A 26,781-nucleotide genomic window follows, 5' to 3' on the forward strand; every position below is an offset into this window, starting at 1 on the left:
CTCAGGCCGGAGCCCGGCCCCAAGCGGCAGCAGCGAGCACGGCAGGCGGGCACCTCTTTTCCAGAAAGCGGCAGCCCCCCCCAGACACCCCAGAACCACGCTTCAGCTCGCTATTCCGGCTCTGTCCCCTCGTTTAAGCTTAGAAGACACTGTTCTGTGAAAGCAGCTCTGTCTAGAATAGATGAAACAGTCGCTCCTTCAAACAAAAGAAAAACGGCCCAGTCACAGCAGCAGAGCAGTTGTTTTCTTTTTAAAACATGTATATTTAGAACTGTAACGCTTACAATTTCATTAAACAATCTTAGTACAATGTGTTTAACAGTATATTACAGAACAATGTGAAAAATGATTTAATAGCCAACCATGAAAATGGAATTAATTATAATACCTGCAGTGTCAAAGTCACTAACTTGTTACCTTTTCCAGTCAAAGAATCCCAGCAGTCATTCGCGCTAAATGATGCTTTGGGTTTTATCCAGAATAAAATGGTATGATTTCCACAGAGAAAGGGCATTCCTTCACAGAAAGAAGATGCATAACAAGAACATTTTCAGCTACCAGGTCTACTTTATACATCTACTTAGACATAACTTTTTTTAAAATAATTGTTAAAAAAAAAAAAAAAGTTTAGACCAGTGCAGGGTGCCTATTCTTTTTTCAACTTAATTGCGATTCTTTTTGGAAAGAGGGTTTGGTTTTTTTCTTCCCCTTTATAATTTAGCAGAACCTGAGTATAGAAAAAAAAAAACAAACCAACAATGAACTTGTCTAATGAGCAGTTCCTCACTTAAGTTTTACTGACAAGTAGTTGATACAGGACAGTTTTCCTCTGTGGAGTCTGTTGACAACGCACCATTATAGATCTGCAATTAGAAAAGGTCATTCTCACATTAAATGCACAAGTTTCAATATCAGAAGCAGGACGTCAGAAGGAGTTGTAATTTTTCCAGTCACAGGTGGATTTGCAACATTCACAAAAATTACACTTTTTTTTTTTTTACATTTTTCATATTTACATTTCAGATATAAATAATGAAATTCTTTAAGTTACATGTTTTAGCTTTGCTTCACAATTATTCTACATCTGCAAGCTTTCCTATATCAAACCAACCTCTTTCTTCCATCATGAATGCGGAAGTCTGGCCTCTAATCAGTAATAATTACCCTAAGCCTTTATGATGAAAGGTTGACTGTTCAAGTATCGCATCATATTGAAATTTTTGCCCCAATTTAAAAATTGGGGCAGCAAACCAAGCCACTTAGAAATGGTAATAAAAGAAATTAATCTGGGAACTTAATAAGCCAAATAATTTATTATTAAATTCTATCAATATCTTTCTTTGGTAAGAACTATGCAAGAGGATGACCCAACCCCTACCCCACAAAAAAAATCATATAATATGTGACATCACAGTGTCTACTCTGTGAAGGAGAAAGCCTCAGAAAATTAAGGAATTTTGTTCAGTTAAGATTGTTTATAGCAGTAGCTCTTCCATGCATCTAAATATGCAAACAATGGAAGTTTAATATTAAATTGCAATGGCAGAAATTAACAATGATAAAACAAACCCCCCACAAACAACAGAAAAACAACTATTACACCAGTGGATGTGTTGTATGCTTTGCTGTGTTTCTGGCACATGTGTGGAAAAGCCTGTAAATTATTACATAAAAATCCAAAATTTGGATAATTATATCATCCAAATCTAAATTCTAAAATATGTAGGAAGCATGAAACAAATCTCTCGGCTGCCAGACGAAACTAAAGAAGTGGTCCAAATATCTGGATTTTTTGTTTTTGTTGCCCTGTGTTGTGATGCAGGATGTGACTGAAAGGAGAAAACCCAGTAGCTTACACAAAACATACTAAAGTGGCAATATAAACTAGCTGACACAAGCTTCACTGTACATTTAAATTGATACAATTGTCTGGTGCTTCCATGGCCGGTACATGTTGAGTGCCATAGGTCTCCTTAGAGTTAGAATGTTACAACAAAGACTAATCAGGTCATAATCCTTTAAAGTGCTTTTATATCCAGTTTCTAAAGGGTTTTGTTTTCGTGCCAAGCTGTCACGTGATATTGACTTCCAGAACATGGTCGTCCTTGCTGGGAATGACAAGTATTTGCATACCCGTGCTGCAGTTGAAGACCTGACCAGATGAAAAGGATTGCAGACGGGGCATTGGCAAACCTTTGTGTTCCCCGCTAGCTGCAGAATGCAAGCTACCTCTGCTCCTTATGCTGCTGCTGTCAGCTTGATCATCCACATTCTTGTCCACAGACAGGTTATCATTTTCAATCCAGCTATCTGTTTAAAAGAAAAACCCACAGTTTTATTCTATGGAGTGACTAAACAACTTCAAAATTATTTCAGAGCTCAGACGCACAGTCAGCTTACCATATGTTAACAGTGACTGATCATCTCTGCTGAGGTAACAGTCTGTGCACGCTTTTGGGCAGCAGCAGATGTAACAAAGTGAATTATAATGGTTTCTAAGGAAAATTTAAGTAGCAATACCTCACATTTGTCACAGGCTAGAAGGGTGCATGCTGGCAGTTCCTGGAGCTCTGCTGACAAATGGTAAGTAGCTCGTACAAGTGAACTGTCACTACAGCTCTAGGATTACTCCACAGTACAGATAAATACTCTAGGTGGCTATGGTAATTTAAACTCTTCATCTGACCTGGTTTATATGCCACAAATTTTCAGCAGTTCTTTTAGTTCGTACTTAATCCTTTCAAAAACCAGGGAAAAAATTCAAAGCTAATGAAGACACAGTAGATGTGCAGTTTACAGACAATGAAACTGAAGGATTAGAGGGTTATAAAATAGTTTTCACTTGATGATAAATCCAGTGACAACTAATTTGCACAATAATCTTTAAAGGAAATATAAGAAAACAATGCACTTATTCCTCCTCACAAATTAAGGCTGCAACCCAATTTCAATGTTCTTGTAGCGAAATTTTGTAAGTTTCAAATCAAAACTGTAAGTGAAGGTAAGTAACAAAGATATCTACGATATAGAGGTCAATACACTTCCTCGCCTTGCTTTTCTCTTTACATAAGAACACAGGAGAAGCAGTATCATTTCTGTAAGTAGCCATGTAGTCAAGATAGCTTTACCAGCATCGAGTTGCATGGAGTGAGCAGAATGGTGAGGGAGGTATTTAAACAATCTGACATCAGGAAAAGGTAGATAGCCAGCAAACAGCGGCATCACTTCCATGTGGACTTTGTGAGTTGCTCGAGCTGCTACAGGCATAGATATGACTCCAGAACTTTTTCCACAGACTGCCCAGTTGCTACTGTTGTCAACAACTGTAAGAATAAAGAGCAAACTCTATGAAGATCTTTTCTGAAAAATGGAGAACCTTCAGTATAGTTTTAGAGCAGTTTTAAAGTCAGTATTTTAGCAACATCTAAAAGCCCACCAAGCTTTTATGTGTGAAGAGCTGTGCAAGGTAAGAAAACAGCCCTACACAAAAAGGGACCGTTGTTGGGCCTCGAGTGAGTATCTGTCCAGTCTGTACAGCATTTATGTTCCACTCAAAGATAGAGTAATGAGGTAAAAATAGTCTAGCAGAACAAAAACTGCTTTACTGAGCAGCCACACTCACAATACAAGAATATATGCCATAGAAAGTTTGGCACTTGTCATTATCAAGACAAAACTAATGGGAAATTTTGACAATATGCTTAAGAAAAATATTCTTACCTTCATACATAAGTTTTGTTGTGCAATATCCATCTGATTCTGTTAATGCTTCATCTCTGTCAACCTCTGAGAGGTCAACAAGTCGGGTGATTGACACCTCTAAAGAGCAGAGTGAGCCTGTTTTACAATACTCTGCCCCCAATGGTGGGAAAATTTCAGTTTTCACATGATACAATGTCTGTCAGGAAGGAAACAGAGCTGTTACCAAGAAAAAAGGGGCGTTTCACTTTTGTTTAAAATGTGAACTGGAAAATTGATACAGTACAAACTTTACTTTTAATATCCACATCCTGTTAAATTTTTATTGCAAGATTCAGTTATAAGTAATGTTCACTTTATTATCTTGTTCTGTTTGAGAATATGATCAAACCAAATTTGATTCAATTATTTTTGATGCTAGGTGTGAGCACACCATTTTCCCCTCCACTTCTGTGCTTTAACTCAACCTTTCAATGGTCCTAAAAGGACACCAATATTCTTACTATTTAAAAAAAATTTTATTAGTTACTTGGCTCCTCGCTTTCCAGACACATCACTCAAATCTTCAGTAATACAGGGGAACTACTTCATCGCTCTTAACCATCATAGTCCCCAGAATAATGATACCAACATTATCAAAAAGCTATTTTTTAATTACTACAAAATTAAGTTTCTGCCACAGCCCCACACCCCCACTGTTTAATGTGGTTAGTCCTCTTTAAGAACTCCAGAAAGATGCTGATATAGGTGCCAACGATGCTCGTTACATGCCAGTAGGTAAACAAATACCTAAAATATTGCTCAGTGCTAGTTTGTAATAAGCAGGTAGAAAACATTAGCAACACTGAAAACAGACAAAAAGATTTAACCAAATTAGAGTCTTCTCATGTTGCTACTTTTTACCCAAGCATCAAAAAAGGTAACACAAGACTGAATTTAGAAATGTGATTAAATAACGTTGACAGAATTCCTTTAATAGGAAGTTTTATCTAGCCTATAAGCTTCCTAGCTGATCAAAGGAATAAAAAGTTTGTTCATACAGGGAAAGAAGAAATGTTCAATATAATGGCCTAGAAAACCTTAAGTATTTCATTAGAGGAGCTCATCTTAAGCACTACAAAAAACAGCTCAAATGTTTTCAACAGCAAAGATTTTTAGGACATTGCAATTTGCTTTGGAGAGTGCAGTCCCAAGCCAGCAGGGGAAACAGCAGCTCAGTAACCTAAGGGCAGTCTCCATGCCACAAAGTGAAAACACTGAACAAAAAAAAAAAAACAAGATCAAGGACATTTGTGTAAGCATTATGTCGTTTGTGTCTCCCTCCCATTCCAGTGGCAAGTATAGGATTCCATTCTATTGTATCAGGTTTCAATTCTATCATTCAACAAACTGGCTTTCCAATGATTTTAAGTAGGCATCAATCTCATTATGTAAACAGAAGTTTTTTTAATATATTTCTTGACTTTCCATATATTAGGAAGCCATACTCAAGTTAACATATGCTATACTTAGAGGAGTACTTACAAAAAAATTTTCCACTTGGAATTCATAAGTGAACGGCTTCAGGGTAAGAGAGGGTTCTTTAGAGGTAGCTGGACAAAAGCTGACTGAAAACAGGCACTGCAAGGAGAGAGGAAGCTCTTTTGTCCACTTCAATTCCCATACAAAGAATATTGATTGCTTACTGTATATGACCTGAAAGAGAATGTTTATAGTATTAGTTCCTTCCTTCCTTCCTTTGAGAAAGAAGTGGAAATGCACATACACATGTTTGTCTGTTCTGGCATTAATACAGTTTATAAAAACAAAATTACCTATTTAGTGTTAATTAAATCATTAGGGAAAATACGCATCCCAAACAACTACGAGTGAATCATTTTAACAATGCACATCTAATTAAAAGTAGGGATACACTTCACTGTCAGAATCAATGTTTCAAAAGTGAACATTTCACATTCAAGTATGACGAAAAATAGTTTATTCAAAAGTCAAATTTAATAAAGATTATTAATAAAATTTGTATATACTTTTCCTAGGTACCAAGAATGACCTATTTAGTATCGTGTTCAGACAAGGCTGAAAGAAACTGTTTTGCAACTTGTTTACAGCTGTAAACAGTCAAATTGGACTGCAGTAAAATAGGGAAAAAACAGAAAATAGTAAAATTGGAAAACAGTCTCTATCTGGGTTTTTTTCCTAAAACCTAATGACAAATTGCAGTTATAAGAGGAACAAATTAAATTTTAACAGTGATATTTGTGATACTACATTTGTACAGCTGTTGGTCAAGCAGGTACGTAGTACTTTACATGAGGCAAACAGACAAGTTTGAAAACTTATATAATAATCTTTGCAAGTTTTAGAATGTCATCTGAGATCTGCAGGTATAAACGCCTTATAAAGCATCTGTAAGAATCGAAGTTACTCAGAAGACTACAAAGGTCTGACATAACTCAGGCTTACTTACTACAAAACCTATATGCAGAAGTGCTAATAATTGCACTAACAAGGACTTTAATATCTAGCTGTCCTGGCAACAAGCTCATAAACCACCAAATGAAATCTTTACCTGTTGAGATTCAGGGTTGAGAGGTACCAGCTGCAAATCTGTACAATCAGCAGAATTTTTTAGGCTGTTGTCTGAAAGCTGGAAACAGAGTTCTGACAAATTCTGTACACAGACTTGCACATATTTCCTGAAAAACATGACACAGTTTGTTCAACAGAAGTTGAATAGTTACATTAAAAGAGTACATGTCCATAAAATTGTCTTCAAATGCACAGCTTAAGCAATAACAGAATGACAGGTATCTTTGTTTCTTTCCATCTTTTCACCAATGAGTCTGTAGAAACAGGGCTGTAAAACATCCTCTTACTTATTAAACAAAAACAAGTAACTACACAGAAATAGGCTAGCCTGGTTTATCTTGTGGTCTTATTTCCAAAATAGCTGAAACCATGGATTTGTTTTAATGTTTTGAAACAACACTAGAGGAAAGGTGTGCAAGCTTCCAATGGGAAGCTGCATAAAATAACAAAAGCCCAACTTTTTTTTTTAAAGGCTGCTATAAATATTACTTATGAAACTCCAGCTCCATATTCTGTAAGAAGAAAGAAACAATAAATACTTAACGAGTACATTACCGTTTGCCAGCTGACAATAAGGAATGCTTGGCATTAAAAGGTATGCAGAATGTTAATGCAATAATAGTGGAGTAAATCGACCAAGGACAATCAATGGTTACCTAAAGGAAAAAAGGAACAAAGTTCTTATTCCTAATGGTCTTTGGCATAGTGATTTTGCTTTTCTTCTCATTTCTAAGCAAAACCTCTTTCAGCAAGTCTATGTCTAATGCATCCAGAGGGGGAAGAAGAAAAGAATTTAAAAAAAAAAAACCAAACAGTGTATCAAAAGCTACTCTGACAAAATATTACACTTTTGTTTTCCTGCGAGTGGGATGAAATCTCAAAGAAGCTTTTCCTGAAGACCAGAAATAAAAGGGGAATAGAAGAAAAAAAAGATAAAAGGACACTAGCAATGTAAATATCATCTCAATACAATAATCTGGTAAAAGGTCAATATCTAATAAATCACTATAAGATCTATTATTGTTTAAACACAAGCTCAAAATAGTATTTAATGTATATTTGTTTTAACTTGAAGCAGCACACAACTGAAACTTTCTCCTGAAGTGTGGATGCTGCCATTCTTCTAATTGTAAAGCGTATATATTTAACAATATGGTTTTGGGGGTGGGGGTGGGGGTGGAATTGCCACATCACATTTTAGCAGTGCTTGTTTAATAGCTCTTTTTTACCCAACCCTTCACACATAAGGATATGTAGCAGCACATTTGGTCAGTTTTAACACTGAGTAACACTTTGAAAGGTGATGGTTTCAAAATCATTTCACTGTCAGCTGAAGAGCTTCTTCCCATACTACCCCTTTTATTGACCCTTCATAATGAAAATTAAGAGGAAAAGTTACCTCCAACTAAATAATGTGACAGCTTTAAACACTACAGTGTGAAGTACCCCAACACAGCACACAGATTCTTTGCAAGTGGAAGAAATATCTTTCCCATGATTCAGAAGGGAGAATTTAAAGACCACCATGCCACCTTTTATAAAGGCATGATGTCTTAACCTTCATCCTATATAAACTGTGAGTGTTAGAACATTAAAGCTCAGATTACTAGCCAGAGTAACAGTTGGCAATGTAGTAAACATAGTACTTCTGCTTATATTTACGTTTTCTTTACATTTATAACATTTGCTATGATTTTTACATGTACACCTTTTAAGAGAAAATTAGTTCAATGCAAGAAGGTTCCCCCCCGCCCCATCACCACTACTTCTATTTTGTGAAGCACAGGCCCCTGTGATCAAATAGATTTCATAATAAAAACATTAAATAACATCTTACTTTTTGGTCAACAGTAGCCATGCAGTTGTCCTGTTTCTGCTTCTCTTTGTTTTTACTGTGATCTTCTTTACTTGTAGTATTTTCTTTCTCCACTGCAGCTTCTGTGGCTGATGGCAAATACATGACTTCTAGTTCAAATTCAATCACATGATATGCAGGAGCCACTGGCAAACTGATGCTTGTGATCTTTTCAGAAGACTGAATCCTTAATGATGATTCTGAGATCTTTTCTATAGTTGTGTAGAATGGGGGGGGGGGGGAGTAGATTTAAAACCCATTCATCCCTTCCCAATTTTCATTTCAATCTGTAACTACATAATGAAACTAGTCTAAAAAGTCACAGCAAAATATGTGGTGTCATAACCATTTCCTTGCAAGACCTCCATGTTTGCAAAAACAGCACTAAGAAACCATGTTATATAACTCCGCAGTAACCTAATCAAATGATCTGTAATTTGCGGATCTTAAATACCACCACTGTTCACAAATTCCCAATAGTAACATTCTATTCTTCTTAAAGTGCAGGAATATAGCAACCCCATTCTGTCTAATAGTCCCTTCCAGTGTTAAGGCAGAACTACGAGGGCAATTTGATAACAAGCTTCAAACTAGCTGAAGAGCTACTTCAGTCCATCGTATGACACCTACTGAAGTTTTTAGAACATCCTGTATCTCCTTAGTCTCATAACTTCACTTCAAACTTACAACTTACTGAACCACACACATCAGTACTCTTGGTCACCATTATCTTTAAAATGCTACATGAGGTGCTTCTGTATAGTCTATTTTAACCTTAATTTCATCAAGTCTGTTAAGACTGTTCTTCCCACTTATGTCAAAGTTGCTTGTGTTTGAGCAACTGAGGAGACTATACAGTACTTATGCTCTGGGAAAAAGGGAACTAGGATGTCATCTGCTAAATGAAACACTGGCCAAGGGAAATGTTCCTTTTACATAATGCGCTATGTAAAAACCTACTTACAACTACTGCACAAAAAAAATCACCATCCTTCACTTGGAAGTCCTTCACTGACCTCAGCAGCAGTTTCACCATGCTACTGAATTTCATCAATGAAAGTAAAAGCTGTCCAGCTATGTTTGCTGAAAAGTTCATACTACTACTATGAGGATGAAAATTTAAGACCTTTCTTACATTGAAGTACTCAGCTGCAAGTCCCTAGAATTGTTCTTAATAATGACTACTGAAAAAGACAGCATCAGTGTTCTTAATACTGTAAGTGCAGATTTACTGAACTTTCAGCCATTTCAAAGAGTACTAATGTTTACTTCATTGCTTACCCCTGGTGTTGGAATAGATCGCTGCCTTGCTCTCCGGATGGTACAGAATAGGCATGGCATCTGCGTTACTGAGCTGCAAAGTATCCCCATTCTTCATTGTGTAGTGACCAGTAGTCACCGTGAATTTCACCTTCTGGGGAATGCCAGCCAAAAGGCTATCTGAAGAAGGTGGCAGAAATTGGTAACAGATTCCAGTACTCATCAGTTGACAGTTACGATGCACTAGTAAGGCTTGTTAGCAATATTCCCAGACAATTTCTCACACACGTTAGGGTAACTTAAACGCATAGGGCTTTGGCGTCATTCAACACATTAAGCCTAGTTCAGATACACTGGTGTGGAGAAACTGATTGTTTCAACTTGAGCGACCAGAACCACTGTTTCTTGGACGGATTTGATTAGCTGGCTCACATACTGTGTAGCTCTGGGAGCACAGAATTCGGTGAAATACAACAATCCCGAACAATTTACTAACTTGTTGTTAAGTTCCCCAAGCTGTAGACAGCTTTGTATTTTTGCACCTACAATGCCAGTCATACCCACATGCTGTATTTATATAATCAACATAACAAGAATGCCAGTATGCACACAGACTCTCAAATATCTGAATCACAACTATTAATTTCACAGGGGTATCTAATTTGATTAATGCCCAATATGCCTGTCCTTCCTTCACCACACACTGCAACCCATGTAACTTGAATGATATACCAAAGGCGTATCAGCTCCTCAACTGCCTCAGTTAAGAGCCTGAAAACAAAAATCACTATTAACTATACTATAGAACTATAGTGTATATAAAAATACATCTTCATTTACAAACTTCAATAAACTCCACAACACATAATGCCCAGCTGTCCATGAAACCAATGGATGTATTCACTATTAAATTTTAGTAAGTTCACATTATCACGTCTAGTCGAGAAACCCAGTTCTTACACATTTCTTCTAAATTCCAGAGACAGCAGTGTCACAGAACTAATCAATAGAGAGCTCAGGCAATTACAAATTTAAATATTCACTTCTCCTAATCACTGTGGCAGCTCAAATCATACCTGATAAATTTAAGAGACACTAAATGTTCAAAGTCATGTTCAAAAGTGACACATGTTCCAAAGTCAGGCACTGGAATTAGTTGTTGAAAACTAGCCATCACTGACATAGCATACTTGATGGATAATTTGAAAAGCAAGAATTTATTTTAGACTCAAAATTAAGAGCAAAGCAAAATAATTCTGAATAATATTCAAGCCAGAAAACGCTTTATCTAGTCCCATGAGAGCATAACAGAAATCACCAAAACAACTTCAGCATAGCAACTGTACCTACCAGTCATCGGTTCCACTTTTAGCTGGGGCTCCTGAGAATATACATCGTACTGCACAATTGGGTAAATATGAAGAAGGACAAACTGTACTTTCCCCACTGAAGTGCACAGCTGCCTGAGTGTGTATGTCCCAGGTTCTTTGGCCTTTGAAGAAAACATTTGAATGCATCTTTCAGTTTAGGAAATACTTACAGAATAAACCCTCTACTAGAGAACAGCATGTACCCAGCTCATTTTTATCAGATACCTTGCAACTGTAAATTAAAATGACAGACTTGTTCTCTGAGTAAGTGGTAAGATTTTCACAAAGGAGCACCTTTTACGCCATTAAGATAGCTCTAGAGCGCTGGCTGATTCAAGAAAAAAACATAAGTACCAATAGTCAGAATAATTAATATAGTAGCTATGCTGTCAAATTGTTATTCTGGGGTGCTTTTTCTTGTTTGTTAGTTGACACCCCACCCCCCCCAAGGGCCACATATATTAAAATATATTTACTAAGTACTGAAATTATATTTAGCAAGCAGTAAAGCTTATTTGGCCAACATTCATAAAAATCCTACAACATTTATACAAGGCATGGCTTTCAGCTCAAACTATCGATTTCACACGCTCCCAACCCATACCCTGTGTAAATACTTACAAAGAAAGTAACACATGCGTATTTAATATCAAACTCTTCCCTTACCCTGGATAATGGCATTCTGGATGTTTTTTTGATAACCTAAAAAGCAAATCTGTAACATCTGCTAGTATATTTATTCTTGATTCTATTTGCTCTTAGCTACTACTGCTAGGGAATGGGAAATATTTTCTTTTTCCATGTGCCATTTTACCAAGTGTAACAGATAAATATTGATGCTGGGTATAATTCAATCTAAAGAATATGATTAGAAGTTATGGAGAAAAGCTGTAACAACTTAACATTCAAACTTCACTTACACAGTTATTTACAAATCAAATCCTGACTGAAATTCAGTATTACGCATTGTGATGTTAAAGTCACTGAATTTTACCACCTGAATATTTTCTGTTGAAAAGCATGAGTAAAGTCTTTCATAATACAGATATACATACTTTAAATCTCAACATGGGATGGGAACATCAATCTGAAGAATTTAGATAATGCTTTCTGATCTCTTTCAAAGCTTGATAAAACACTGGAAGATTGCTAATCAGCATAAGTAACACTAATTGTTAGTCTAAAATCTACAGAAAGAATCAAACCGCTTCTGCACCATAGAAGCACAGTCATTCCTCTCTCTGCAAAACAGTGCGATTAAGCATCACTGTAAGAAAATTTAGAAAGCAAGTTCTCGGCAACTTCTATCCTCTGGCCAGCCATGTAATCCACTAGAAGTGACACAGTATACTACTACAATGATAATGGATTTTTAGTAAATACTTTGTAAATACTGCAGGCCAAATTTAGAGAAGCTTTCACCATGTTATCTAGGAATACGCTGCCAAAATTGTAGCATATTCAGATTTTCCCTTTAAGGACAGACAAGTCATGCTTTGATCAACTGTACAAAGATAAGTAGGATTCACACTGAGCAGTCTTCCCAAGCAAAGTTCGTTCTTTCAAGAAAGGAAGGTTGGGCAAGTAGGAGAGTTATAGGCCTCAGGTTGCCCATCCTCCAACAGCCACCAGAAGCATGCAGAACAGGGCAAATTTAAAGCAGAGCTATATCTATCTTTTCATCTGTATCTCTTCTTCTGTGGTTTCAGATTGGTTCCTGATACCACTAAGCCAAAATACCTGCTCAGTCTCCAACACCTTTCTTCTAGTAAGGCTCCTTCACCCAAAATCTAATTCTACATACATGTTAATTTATTTTCCAGGAAAGTACATTTGCAGCCACCAAGACCGCTCACATCTCCAAATCCAATTGACTTGTCCCAGTCCTTTGAAAGAATCAGAAACCTAAAAATTAGGTCAGTAAGTAGTTCAAATGACATTACTGCCATATCATCAGAGACTTGAACTCAACTTCCATCTTGAGATACCTGCCATCTCCACTGCTTCTACAGCGTATGTATCACATGTACCAAGCACACCGCTCTAGTGCTTTCTGCCTCAGCACTGGAGGAACTGAAAGGCAGAGTATGTAAGAGTGAAGCTTTCTACAGGCTAAGCAAAGTCCTAAGATAAGACAGAAATTAACAATTAAAAAAAGAAGGAAAAAAGAGAAAGTTAAAATCTCAGGTGTGGAGCACCTAAAATAGGTTAAAAGTGCTAAAGAAACCTCCTAGCCAGCTCTGTCTAGCTATCAAATTTTAGTCATCAAAAGCAGCTAAGTATATTCTTATTTCAAAATTAGTTTAAAAAAGGCACTAAAGCTAATTTAAATCAATTGGAAAATGGCAAAGCTAGCAGGTGTATATACCATATGTGACTGCAAAACACTCTCCCCTCTTCATAGCATCCATACCCTTTCCAATATACAGGCTGGATAATGCTCATAAAATGAAGCAGCTATGAAAGACCTATTGCATTCCTCATTGTTCTGCCCCACCTCTTGTTAATAATTCAGTTTCTCAGTATTTTCTCACTCAGATTTTCTGATACTCATTGCTGTCGTATTGAACTCTACTAAATACTTCCCTGTGAAGGTTACAGAGATGGGAAGGGAGATATAAGTCCTTAAAGAAACCCAAACAACAGAATAACATAATTGAGGCCAGAAGCTCCTACCCCTGGAATGCCAAGCAGATGGTGAAGTCTCACTTTTGAAAATGTCTGGCATTTCACTACCTAGGACTAAGTCGGCAGGTAAATGCCTTTCCACATTTCATTAAAACAAGCAAACAAACCACAGATCAGCAAAGTACAAGGCCACAGAATGAGTGGCACTTTAAAAAACCAAAACCAACCAAAAAAACTCATCACCACAACCAACCAACGGGATTGGTACTCAAGGCATGCTAGTATCTAGCTACTATGCATCTAATAGTAATGTAATGTGAACAGAAGTGATAAGTACAACTGTCCTTAAATATTTCAGTGATTACTAGGAATACTTAGCTTGCTGGGGGAAGAATGGGAGGAAAAAATTGATTACTCCAAGTATTAAGCTAGCTTAGAATGCATGTGTAAGTCAGAAATTGAGAAAGTTTCATATATAACACTATATGGCAGAAGCAGGACTGTAATGCATTTTTCAATGATGGCATTTACGTGGTGACACACTATTTTCACTGGTTTTGCTCACGCAAATTTAGTATTCCTGTAGCAGAAAAATCCTTACATTCTTGTCTTTTCATTCCTTATGTGATTAAAATGAATAGTGGGGGCAGTTTTAATTCTGACATCTTCTACATTCAAGTATTCGAAGCTGAGCTTAACTTTGTCATAATTCTTGCAGGTAGGTTTACTACATCCACTAAGTGAAAAAATATTCTACCACCCTCCACACTGAAGAACAGGCTATCAATGAAATTTAACCACACAGTCACTTATTAAGGGCTAGAAAATGCATTCCCATCAACATTTTTAAACATTATTCTGAATGAGCTCAACAGCGAAGGCAGACTTCACGAGCAGTACATTACTTTGTATATGAATTTTTGGCAGCAATAATCAAGATGTTTAAAACAAGTTTTGGAAGGCTGACTCAAATGACTGCAAATAGGATGATCACCTGTACATTCTGGCACAAACAAACCAGCCTTCTTTCAAGGGAGATTTAGATCCAGAACAACAAAAAGAAAGCTACAAGGGGAACGGCATCACCCAGACTGTAACAGGAAGCAATACAGGTACCACCTGCCAGCACTGTGCTCTTCCTCACCCAGTGTTTTAGTTATTCTTTCATGAGTGCTACATTCACTCAACTATAAAAACATACCTGAGTATTGAATATTATTTTATTGACTCCTGGTTCCAGTATTAAGTTGTTGCATTTCAGCACATGAGCCCCATCTTCTAAAGTCATCCCTGAGGGCATATCCAGCGAACTACTGCTCTCTTGTCTTCGTAGCAGCATGTGCACATTTTTGCAAATAATTCCTGCTGTGTTCAAAGAGTTATCCGAGGGACTCCGTTCATACATTTCATATAGCTCCAGTGCTGGCAAGTTGTTTCTTGACAAAGGAAACCCTGCAATTTCATATGGAAAGCTGATAACACCATTGGAAGTTTTGTGCTTAGTGAGCCACTCAGCTGTTTTTCTGTAACTATTTTTTTCAATGCTGAAGTGAACATGGATGGCAATCTGATCCACTTGGACAGGTATGGGCATTTGGCTCAGCAAAGTCAATTCAATAGACAGCTTTCCACCCACATGGACAACAGCATTTGGAGGGTCAAAATGTAGAGTTTTCAACTGTGCGAAGGAGTGCATAGGCAATATAACCTTTTGACCTGGAAAGATAAAATCAGGGATTTTATTCTCCCATGCTGCTGGAGATCAACAAATCTTTTCTCTTAAAAAATTTAACCTCTAGAATTAAACAGATCAATGACTTTTCACAATAAATCAATACTTTAATATTTTAGTTTTATCTTGCATAGAAATGAGACTTAAAGATGCTGAGATTTGTTTTCTAACAGTTACAACTACTACAGTTTTAGTACTCTGGCTATTAAAGACAACCAAACTAAAATACAGGGTCTAAGCAGAAGTTTAACATTTCACTAGGATATAAAGTGTTCTAGAAAAACACAATAGCATAAAGTGACAAAATTCCCAGAGCACGTAAGTCAAGGGCAAGTACAAGTTTAAGAAACTAATGATCGGACTGGTGCCTTGAGCCATCAGCATTACCATACGAAGGTTTTTCATTCTCTTTTCTAGATTCCAAAATCCAACACTGAGGCAGTACGAAGCAAGTCTAAAATAAGATATTATTTATGGTATATCCATTCAAGAAAAAATTCTGCATAAAAATGAATAGTCCTTAGATCTACAAGAAGTATTCTGTATGAATTTGAATTATGATTAATATCTGAAGACAAGGTCTTACTAAAGCAGCAGAAAGAATAAAGAGAAGAGGTAGGATGGTCAAAATAAGCTGCAAGTGGACAGGTACAGATCTAGCACAAAAACCAAAGAAGTATCATCACAGAGCTGCCATCTGCATACCAGCAATGTAGAGCCAAAGATAAATTAGCAGTTGAAAAAACCCACCCCACAAGACATATTATGAGCTGTCAAAGCAGAGAAACAGATACGTGAAGGAAAACAAAGACTCTCCAGGATGAAAATATTGATTACCCTTTCACCTCTGACTATTCTTATTTATTGCAGAAATTTTATAAATGTTACGGAGATGACAAGAAAAAAACCATGTTACTTCAGAAGTTATGCACAGGGTAGTGAAACCCATGTGAAAAAGCCTTCCTCTTTTAGGAAAAGATCAGATTACAACAGCTTAAGCTTTAAGTATTTAAGAACCAGACTTACCTTGGTTCTCTGCTTGCTGATTGGCAAAATCTAGTATTTCTTGGCAAAAGCTTCTGCGTTCATCTTCTGTTAAAAGACTATCACCAGCTAAAAGGCTGCTTGTTTGAAGATAGCTAACAATGTTAAGGAAATGTGAAGCAGAAACCTACAACATTCAAAAATCTGACTGAAAATGAGAATTCAGGCGCTGCTTTTCTAATCTTTTAAAAAGACCTGCTTTTATCATCACCACATACTTCCATTAGAAACGAAACAATGGAAGACTTACTATCATCTGAGAGTATTGCAAAATCTCTACTTTCTGCAGACCTACCAAAATATCATTGACCTGTGCAATCTTCCTGCATCTAAAACAATTAGTGAGAATAGAAAATTCATTGTTTGGCAATAGATAAACGCAGCATGTAAGTTAAAGACCCAGTGTGTTGCATTACGCTGCCCAACATTTAGAACTAAATAACTTGAGTATTTTACTATATTTGAATTTATTTGGCTGAGAATCTGCCAGCTGTTACAGCATCACTCACCATAATCAAGTCATAAGACACACTTTATAATTTTGAGCGCTGGAGATACAGGAAAAAGGTAGTAGCAGCTATAGAAAGCCCAGAAATTAAGCTCCTTAATATAGGAAGACACTATAATGTCATATTTACCAAATGAAAAATACAGTACCACATAAAAACTTTCATAATGATGAAGTACAAACACAATCATAAAAAAACCCTCTGTGGTATCTGCTCAAGTAATTACAAACTTCATGCTATCCATGTTGCATCACCCTCTAGAGCCTTGATGTATTTAAAACAGAGAGCAGCAACCATATGCAAAAGGTATTAAGCAAACCAGATGTTAAAAAAAATAATTAATAAATAACACAACCCTCCCCAAACGAGCAGCAACAGTGGAAACAAGAAATAACTCAGCTGTTTGATGTTTGACAGTCTTTACTGTTAAATAAAAGTTAACAGATATGTCAAAAAAATAATCAGAAATACCATTTTCTCCAGTCTTGATTTTTCTGGTTCCACATTTTAAAGGATACTTTTCTATCTGTCCAAGGTGTTTCTGACATTCAGCTAACTGTTTTCTTGTATGTGTGACGAGCAATGCCCAGCCCTCGGCAAGGTAAGTTTTCAGTGCTCCTTGAAGATACACTTCTGCCTTCTGCGGACCTTTCTTCCTCCTTTAAAATAAAGGAGTGAGTACAGAGTGATATAAGAACCTTTGCAGCCTTGAAATCTCTACACGTTTTCAAGAAGTGGTGATGGGAATGGAACATTGCATATGAATGCAGAACAAGATGCAGTGAACCATTAGGCTAATATTTTGATATATTACCAGCATATCACTTAAGCAAGAAGAACTGCAGTAACTATACCATGTCAACAAAAGGCTTCATATACAGATCTATCCCAAGTCAGAGCAAGTGAGGTGAAGCTACCTCCCACAAATGCAACAAAAGCCATCTCAAGCTTCTGACAGTTAACTAAAAATCTGCTTACTCAGCAATTCTGAAGCAGGGAAATGCTTCAATGAAAATATTGGTTTATCACTATGCAGCAGTTCCATGGTAGTATTTAAACCTAGTATTATTCCCTCAGGTGAAAACTTCGGTTAATTTAGGAGAATCTGTTGTGGCTAGATCAGACTGCTTTAGTCAACATAGGTGAGAAGCATACCCAAACATATTTTCCCCAAAAACCACTTAGGACTCCCAAACCCTTCAAGTAAGAAAAATAAAATTAAACAGAAAATCAATGCAGGAGGTTCCTTTAGTGGAATTTAACAGCAGGAATAAACACAAAAAAATATATTTGGAAATTCAGAATAAAATCACTATAATTTTCACAGCGCGGGAAACAAACATTTTACAATCAAATATGAAACTGACTACTCTCCAAAAAACACGTCATCTGGCTTTTCTTAGGTTTATATTGACACACATATAGTTAACTATAAAATTTGAAAGAAGTTAGAATCCATGTTTTAAAGCAGGCCATAGTAAAGGCAAAGTTACCTCTTTCCTCCTCCCCCTCCTCCCCCGCCCCCACTGTCCTTTTCTCCCTAGAAGGATCCACTAAAGAACATATAGGACAGTTAAAGGCAAGAGTACTAAAATATGAGTGAGAATTAGGGCTTGATATAAAAAGATTGCTGGTGCTCTTTTTCTTTTTGCTGAAACACAGCCTGAAACTTAGGGCATGTTTATATTTTCAAAAACACTTTTTAAAATTCCTTTTTAATATTGTGTATTTTCCTCAAGGATTATATTTAAATTTTTCAAAGCTAATGCATTTAAGACATTTTAAATATTCATTTACATATAAAACTCTGCCAAGTCCTTTCCCACAAGCTTAGCTGAGCGAATTCTTCCAATATTTGTGTACATTTCAATGGTGGCATGGGACAGATCCTGTTTAAAAAAAAAGAAACTATTATAAGCTTTATATATTTTTTAAATAGCTATATGGTATTTCACACAAACTCATAGCCAGTAACTAAATTGCTACAACAAAATGAGTCACTTTTTAGATTTCCCCTTGCCCCCAGCACACAATATAGGGCACTTTCAGGTCATCTTCACTTTCTCTGCAGTTGGTCATTATCCCATATCTGTGTTATGCAGATGTAGCAGAAGAAAAAAGCCTATTAAAAATTAGATAAGGCAAGTCGTAACCACCAAAATAATAGACGAAATGCAGTTTCAAGCAATTCTTTACACTTTAATCCTCCTGTCTTTTTTTTTTTTTTTGAAAGCACCTATTTCTCAGTGACTATATGCCATTAGATTATCATTGCAGGACTGTGAGTGTATCATTCCAGCATACGCCACACGTAACATATTTAGAACAACATTAGAGCTTGCCTCAGACTCACAATTAATACTTCAAAACCAAATAAACTACACACAGAATGTGGTAAAAGATTCTTTCACTTTAAAGCTGTGCAGAATACCATTAAGTATTTGAAAGTTTGTAGTATGTAAACATACAATTAAACACAGAATGTTAAGTTATAATCGGAACAAGTATTTTTAAAAGAGTGCCTTAAAGGAATTTTGCTTGAAACTAAGCAATCCCAAACTCAAGTTCCTCAGTCATCTTTAATTTCCAACGTAGCCACACTGTCGTGTCACCTTCCTCACCCTGCTTTGAGCTTGTAGTAACAGTGACAAATCCTTCTCACAAAATCAGCAGTTACAACACGCACTGTATACCGCCACCAAACTTTTTTCTCAAGTATGTAAGAATCTCTGGTCTGATACATAAAACATTTCACATTATATTTACAAACCCACAGCCTCTTCTGACTGTCAGGAACCTTTCAGAGAAGCTCATTCTTCTTCACCTAGTATATTAAGATCCTTCCAAAAAAAAATTGCTTAAGAGCTTCCAACTGCCTAAATATTTTGCAGAGTATCTGTCAGAAAGCATCAACTCCTATGGGGCAGGGAAGTGACCTCAAATGAGCTCCCAAAACTTCTGTTAGGCCATTTTTAATGTTACTTATGGAGAACCTAGAAAAATAACTTTTGTTAAGAACTCGCAAGAATATCCTACAATAAACTACGTGATCACTCCTTAACAGATCAGGATAACCAGAGAAGTCTTAGACACTAGCTACACATAACAAATGAAAACCTGTGTTCCTCCAAAATTAAAGCACAAGCCAACATGCTGGTAGAAGATTTGACAGCCTTGCAAAAGATTCAGAAGTTGTTACAGAAAATTAGCCATTGAGTGAGAAAAAAGCCTTTTCTGGTAACAAAAGCTCATCACTTCTTCCTTTCAACACATCTGAAAGCTGCATTTTACTTTCCAGACTCATTAAAATTTTAAATACAAATTATCTTTGCTGTCTCTGGAAATTTTAACTAATTCCATGTTCTTCTTCACTTAATACATGGATAAAATATGGTTATATAAAAATTTTATATATTTATGTGACAAGGACATAGGAAACAATCTTTTGCAGTATATCCAAATCTACATTTCTGTTGTATAAAAGTGTAGTCAGAAATACAAACAGGAATAGCCGTTCTTTCATTGGCAAATTCTGCAGATCCCACCTAGTTTCTTAAATTTAGAAAGTTACTGCTGAATTTAGCAGAGATTTTCAGGTCTAAGTTGGAACTGAGTATGTAAGAGCAGCTAGCACTTTAAAGATTTTAGTTTTGGTCCAGCTATCCACCTAGTCCTGCAAGGAAATGAAGTATAAAAATGAAACCTGGTATCTTCAGACAAAATCTTTTGAGACTTTTTCTTTCAATAAAGTTTTGTAAAAATAACTACCACCTAGTTCTCAGATTAAAAAAAAAAAAAATTTGCTCAGTTTTCATCCAACTTTTTCCCAGAAAACTTTAATGGTAGTATTGCAAATATAAGAAATTTCAGAGGAAAATTATTAAGGAGAAAAAAAAAATCCCAAACCAACCCCCCCCCAAAATCAAACATCTTAGGACAGTCAGGGGTTTTTTTGGTTTATTTAACAATCTTTTACAGAAAAAAACAGAAGATCATTACAATGGCTCCTCAATAAGGGAGCTGTCAGGAAATAATCATGCATATTAAAGCGCAATGAGAATTCTAATGTTTTAATCTGTAACAGCTCCAACCTTATGATTCACAGGTGACCCACAGTTTATACAAAAATCTCATCAGAAGAACTTAGAACATGTAACACCCATTGCAAGATACAAGTCTAAACCATTCAAGAGGAAGCTGAATCCATGCATCAATATTCTTCTGGGGAAGCTTCAATTAATTCTGAATTTGGGATAGCGGAATATGATAGCCATGACATTGGCTTTTTTAATAACTAAGTATACATTCTTAGAGATAATAACTTCAATATTTACAGTTATGAGTTGGAGGTTAATTCAAATATTTGAAACTTGGAGCCCATATAGGGTTCCAGCTGTAAAACAAATCAGCTTTGTTGTGTTCAGTGTGTAAGCAACAACCTTTGATACCAAATTACAGATTTACATTTCAGTGTTATCTTCTCAGGTTTGAATATTCTGGCTTTATTCAATCTATAACATAAACACACAAAACTAACGTAAGTAACCAAAACTCATACTTACCAAGTAGTGTTTTTCAAAAGCTTCTACAGATGATAAGGCCTCTTTAAGTTTCTTGTAAGGGCTCTGTGATGCATTGGCTTTAGAAAAAAGCAGAAAAAGAGGTGTCACTTACTAATACATTCCTATTTTAATAACACACCCCACCTCACTTTTTCCTTCAGTAGAAAGTGGAGAGAAAACTTAAAATAATTTTATGGGGAAACGTCATCAACACTTAGAGACAGATCATGAGTTTCTTCCCCAGGCTCTAAAATAAGATCAAGAAAGGCTATTTCACAACTGCCTGTGTGTGCATGCATACATGAGCAATGTTCAGGGTAGCAGGGTAAAGGCAAGCAGCAACACAGTTACTGTACTAACTTCTCCAAACAGCATTTCATAACATTTGTTCAACCTAGAAACACACACAATTGTACTTAATACCATATTGTGCCAAAAGTAATATTCTCACAACTCCCCGCTGCTGCATTTACAAATTAACATGACAGAAGTATAGTGTAATTTGAAGATATTTTACTACTTCAAGCAAAGTACTTCAAAGGAAAATTACTTGCTGAATTTAAGTTTTTGCCAGACCAAATATGTGTCAATATTTCTAGATGAAAAAAAGCCCCCATTTGAAATAAACACAACAGGCATCACGGCACTAAATTAAGAATCATACATCATCATACCTGCAAAGCAAGTGAATTTCAGCCTGTCAGCTAATGCTTCAAAGACACTAATTGTTCTAGCATATTTAACATCTGAAAGCTTCTTCCCTTCAGAAATATCTTTCCAAGTGATAAAATCCTCAACAAGTAAATAAATTTGATTGTTCAGCCACTCAAATAATCACTTCAACTCAAATAATATCACTTTGTAGCTCCAGTTGCAGGTTATCTATTTGCATCAGATCAAGGATGCTCCATTTCTTTTTCAAATAATTTTAATACTCATCTGAAAGTATTAAAAACTTTATTCAAAACCAATACTGTTCAAGACTACTTACCTAAATGCTGATAAATGGAGCATTAATGGAAAAATACTCGCAACAGTAAGGAGATGCATTGATAATTTAAAGTACTAGCCGCACATTAAAAGAATTCTTAAGAGATAAAGTTCTATCAATGTTTATATATATGTATGGATTTAAATGCTATCTGTTTAAGAAAAAAATCAGTTATTAGAAAGAATGCGTACATTCCTGGTAATACCTGTTTCAGGGCGTTCTGCTCCCAACCCTGCTAACAGATCAACAGTTCTGTTAAGGTCTTCTGAATTGGGTCCCTTCTCTGACACAAGTCCACACAAATAACCCAGAGATTTTAACTGTAAGAGAAACCATACACTTGTTTTCAATAGGCTACAAAAATCAATACACAATTCCTTTTATTCTGTTACATCATTCCTATAATACATTTCCACTCCTGTCATATTACACTGATTGTAAGATCTGTATTATAGACACTCCATGGAAAGAAAGTAGAGAACCTTTCAAATTTAACTGTTATTCTCACAGTAGAAATTAATTTTATTAAGAACTAAATTGCATATAAGTTAACGACTCAAATAACATTGGAACACTTGCATATACATACACATCCCTACATGCATAACACTTCATAGGAATAAATCCTTCTGGTTTTCCATATAGACATGGAAAAAGCTTGAGATGTTTGGCAGTTACTGCCAAAGATAACTTCTAATAACTGTGTTTGTATTCTATTTTTGAAAACAATATAATCAAGAAATGTTGGCAGTCTCAAGTACACTGATTAGACAAGCTTGCAAATTCACCCGAAGTATTGTATTCAGGTGAAAACCTTCTTGAAAAAGAGATGATTAGCATAGCTAATGCTACAGGTTTCGGGAAGAGTGGCTGGAAAGCTGCCTGGTGGAAAAAGACCTGGGCATGCTGGTTGACAGCTGCCTGAACACGAGCCAGCAGTGTGCCCAGGTGCCTGAGACTACCAAGAGCACCCTGGCTTGTACCAGAAACAGTGTGGCCAGCAGGGCTAGGGAAGGGACCGTCCCCCTATACTGGGCACTGGTGAGGCTGCACCTCAAATCCTGTGCTCAGTTTTGCAAGACCCTCACTGCAAGACAGACCCTGAGGTGCTGGATGGAGCGTGTCCAGAGAAGGGCAATGGAGCTGGTGAAGGGTGTGGAGCACAAGTCTTATGAGGAGCGGCTGCGAGAACTGGGGTTATTTAGCCTGGAGAAAAGGAGGCTCAGGAGAGACCTTCTTGCTCTCTACAACTACCTGAAAGGTTGTAGCAAGGTGTGGGTTGGTCTCTTCTCCCAAGTAACAAGTGTAGGACAAAAGGAAATGGCCTCAAGTTGCATCAGGGGAGGTTTATATTGGATATTAGGAAAAATTTATTCACCAGAACCGTTATCAAGTACTGGAACAGCTATCCAGGGAAGTGGCTGAGTCACCATCCCTGGAAGTATTTAAAAGATGTGGCACTTGGTTTAGTGGTGGACTTGGCAGTGCTGGGTTAACAGTTGGACGCTGTGATTTTAAGCATCTTTTCCAACCTAAATGATTCTATGACTCTAACAGTGTTAAAACAAATCCACACAACTGCCATAAAACCCCTTGACAGCAGCTGGTATGCCTGATACCCAGAAGTCAGCAGAGGATACTGTCTTAAAGAAGTTCAGTTCTGTTGGTCAATTGGTTAATTTATTTACAATAACTCAATCAAGTACCATGGTAAGCCTACAAAAGAAAAAAGGTCTCAGCTTGTCATTTTACTCACCATACAAAATGGGGATGGCCATCAACTTATTTTTTTTAAATTCCACTTAATTTTGTCACCAGTTGCTAAATTTCATTCAGTCTGTTCCACCTCACTCCTACTCATTATCCTACAATTTTTCCCTTTATCCTTTGTGTTAGAAGAGCTGTGAATGGGAGGAACATTTCCAACTCAGGTACAAACTTTCTATAGAAATGTCTAAGAAGCACGGGAAGAACGTGATGCATCCATCACCACTTTACACGAAGAATTGTTTCCTTTATTCTGATCACATACATACACTTTTTTTTCTTAAACAGTAACTCTTCAAAGTGAAACCGTCTTTCTCTGCTTTTTTCTTAGTAAGACAAGAATCTCCTAGAGTCAGTTAGAAGATTCTTAAGTCTACTGACATATGAGCAAACTATAATTAAAATAAATAGGAGATATTCTACAGGCTATGCAAACAAGAGCATGAGCTTACACTGGTTTCAAAAACATCCACAAAGATCACAGTACACTATTTTAGTAGTTTCTGGAGTTTGTCATCTTTCTAAACTGTTTTTCAACAGTGGAAAGCAGTAGCAACCTTAGAAATGGAGTAAGTGGAACTCAAAAGGGCATTCATGTAATTAGGGAAGGGGCTTAATCAAACTGAAAAGGCTACTTTACAACTTCTACTTCATGGTAAGGGGTGGTAACTGAAAAATTGCAAATTATTACTTAATTGCCTCTTTCACAAGCTGCCAATGGTAACACCTTCAAAGAAGCTAGGGGTCTATTACTACCATACTAATGTACTGAAGAAACAATGAACTATGCAAACATATTGCTGTAATCTCCATTTATGACGGTAAATGCATCCATATCTGGGCAGCTTCTGCTGCCGTAACTGAAACTTATGTTCCTTCTCTCAGTCAACATGGACTGAGTTCATTCTGGAGTTTAATTAGCCAGTCACTATCAAACTAGTGGTGAAAGAGCCAGGGGGACAGACAAATAGGTGAACACACCCTAGTTACTCCCAGGCCTCATCTGACAGCAGAAAATGTGGATATAAACCTAGATGCCTCATCTAGACTAAAGACAATGTACAGAACCCCATATTAAATTCCACAATAAAAAGTGCAAAATCTGTTCCACAGAAACAAATGGTCTGTTTCAAAATTGTAATATCACAATTGCAACACATCATTTGCTCACCTTCTCAGTGGCATAGCTCCATAAACCAACTGTGTGGGAAACATTTGCATCTATTTGAGCCCTATCACAGCAGCCTTCTATTCTCTGTAAGACTTCCAAACAACTCAAAAATACCCAACAATCCAAAGCTCCAGGAGGAACAGAGACCTGAAGATGAACAGAAAAAATTAACTGGGAAATAAGTATTAGTCAGATGAGAAAATATTTCAGCAAAATACTTTTCCTGATACAACATAGCAGAGTCTCTTGGAAGAGCTTACTCCAATACAAAAAAACCACACCAACTGTCACTACCTCCTAAATAATTTATATATATTACTTCACGAAACAAAGACAGCTAAGCAACCAAACTGTTTATATTAACTGGATTTGATAATTGATAACGAAATAGAAGGAAGAGAGGACTAATAGGTACTAGTACTTGGAAAAATTTAAAAACTTTGGAAATTAAGCCTAAGGAAAGCAGAGTTAGGAAAAAAATATGTAAATATACTACTACTTTCCTACAGAGACATCAGATCTGAGACTGAAATTAAAAATACACTAAGAAGCAGATTTAAAAACCTGAAAAAAAAATAATCAGTATGTTTCCTTCACAATAAGAAGTTTGTTAAACAAAGGGTAATACATCAAAAAAACCCCACCAAACCACACACCAAGAAGGGATTATCATTCAGGACATGACAGAGAAAGAGCTTGATACTGGATTATTTCAAGAATTGAGATAAAGATGAGCATAACTAAAGATCTGGAATATAGTCATGATAATGGTGTCTCAAAATCCTGGACCTAAACAATATAAAAACAGTCCTTTTAGAAAGACTATGAAAATCTCAAAATCCGTAATAAACTAGACTAGCTAATTGACTAATGTGATAGGAAAGTTGAACATCCAAGAACAATGCACTGGGCGGGGGGAAGAGATCTGAATTCTGAAAGCATTTTCAGGAAAAGAATGATCTTAAAAACAGAGTAGTTCAGATTTCCGCTACACGTTCAGTGCTGTCAAGCCACATTAAGAGGTTTTCCTACATTAAAAGAAAGGATCACAACAGGGATAACCACATGCTATGCACAAACAGCTGTCACTGTCTCACAACCTGAACACCTGCATTCAGTTTGGATCACCACAGCAAGAAAAAAAAGAGCAGAAATAAGAGACAGTACAGAGAAGAGCCCCAAACACTGGGGGCACAGGACAGACTTAGGGTGGAGTAAAAGGGGAACTGCAGGAAGTACCTTCAGAGATTTAGAAGGGTCCATGTATTTATTCTGGAAATTAAAAAAAAAAACAAAAAAAAAACCACACCATAAAATATACTATCTATAGGAATTACATGTTAGTTTTAGAATACATGAAAGTGTCGGCTATGCATCTGAAGTAGATTTTTCTGGTTTGAAATCCATGGATTCTGTTTTGAATGATGGAACTTACTACCACAATATCAGACAGGCAAAAGTCAGCAGCTACTGCTATAATAGCACAGATAAAACTAACAGAGAACCAGACACCCATGGGATTAAGGACATGGATGAGTCACAAGGTGAAATCCAGAAATATTCTCATGCACACTATACTCTTAAAGATATATTTCAATTCACAG

General features: G+C 36.5%; 1 protein-coding gene across 3 annotated transcripts in view; it reads right to left on the bottom strand.

Moving 5' to 3' along the window:
* Positions 1-234: 234 nt before the first annotated feature.
* Positions 235-26,781, bottom strand: part of TRAPPC10 (trafficking protein particle complex subunit 10) — a 44,334-nt gene continuing 17,787 nt past the window's right edge. For 2 of the 3 annotated variants that reach the window (XM_055802406.1, XM_027782492.2), the window contains 16 exons: positions 25,178-25,324; positions 22,445-22,559; positions 21,249-21,325; positions 18,484-18,575; positions 17,205-17,345; positions 16,160-16,272; positions 14,603-15,117; positions 10,754-10,895; positions 9,425-9,583; positions 8,126-8,355; positions 6,844-6,944; positions 6,269-6,395; positions 5,224-5,394; positions 3,721-3,898; positions 3,129-3,323; positions 235-2,310 (listed from right to left, as the gene is read on the bottom strand). In XM_055802406.1, the coding sequence (XP_055658381.1) occupies positions 2,072-2,310; positions 3,129-3,323; positions 3,721-3,898; positions 5,224-5,394; positions 6,269-6,395; positions 6,844-6,944; positions 8,126-8,355; positions 9,425-9,583; positions 10,754-10,895; positions 14,603-15,117; positions 16,160-16,272; positions 17,205-17,345; positions 18,484-18,575; positions 21,249-21,325; positions 22,445-22,559; positions 25,178-25,324 (2,742 nt within the window). In that variant the 3' untranslated portion in view covers positions 235-2,071. The remainder of the gene's footprint in view (positions 2,311-3,128; positions 3,324-3,720; positions 3,899-5,223; positions 5,395-6,268; positions 6,396-6,843; positions 6,945-8,125; positions 8,356-9,424; positions 9,584-10,753; positions 10,896-14,602; positions 15,118-16,159; positions 16,273-17,204; positions 17,346-18,483; positions 18,576-21,248; positions 21,326-22,444; positions 22,560-25,177; positions 25,325-26,781) is intronic. The other variant, XM_055802408.1, reaches the window with a different exon arrangement.

Source organism: Falco peregrinus, chromosome 4, assembly GCF_023634155.1.
Source record: "Falco peregrinus isolate bFalPer1 chromosome 4, bFalPer1.pri, whole genome shotgun sequence".
In the NCBI taxonomy this organism is placed as follows: Eukaryota; Metazoa; Chordata; class Aves; order Falconiformes; family Falconidae; genus Falco; species Falco peregrinus.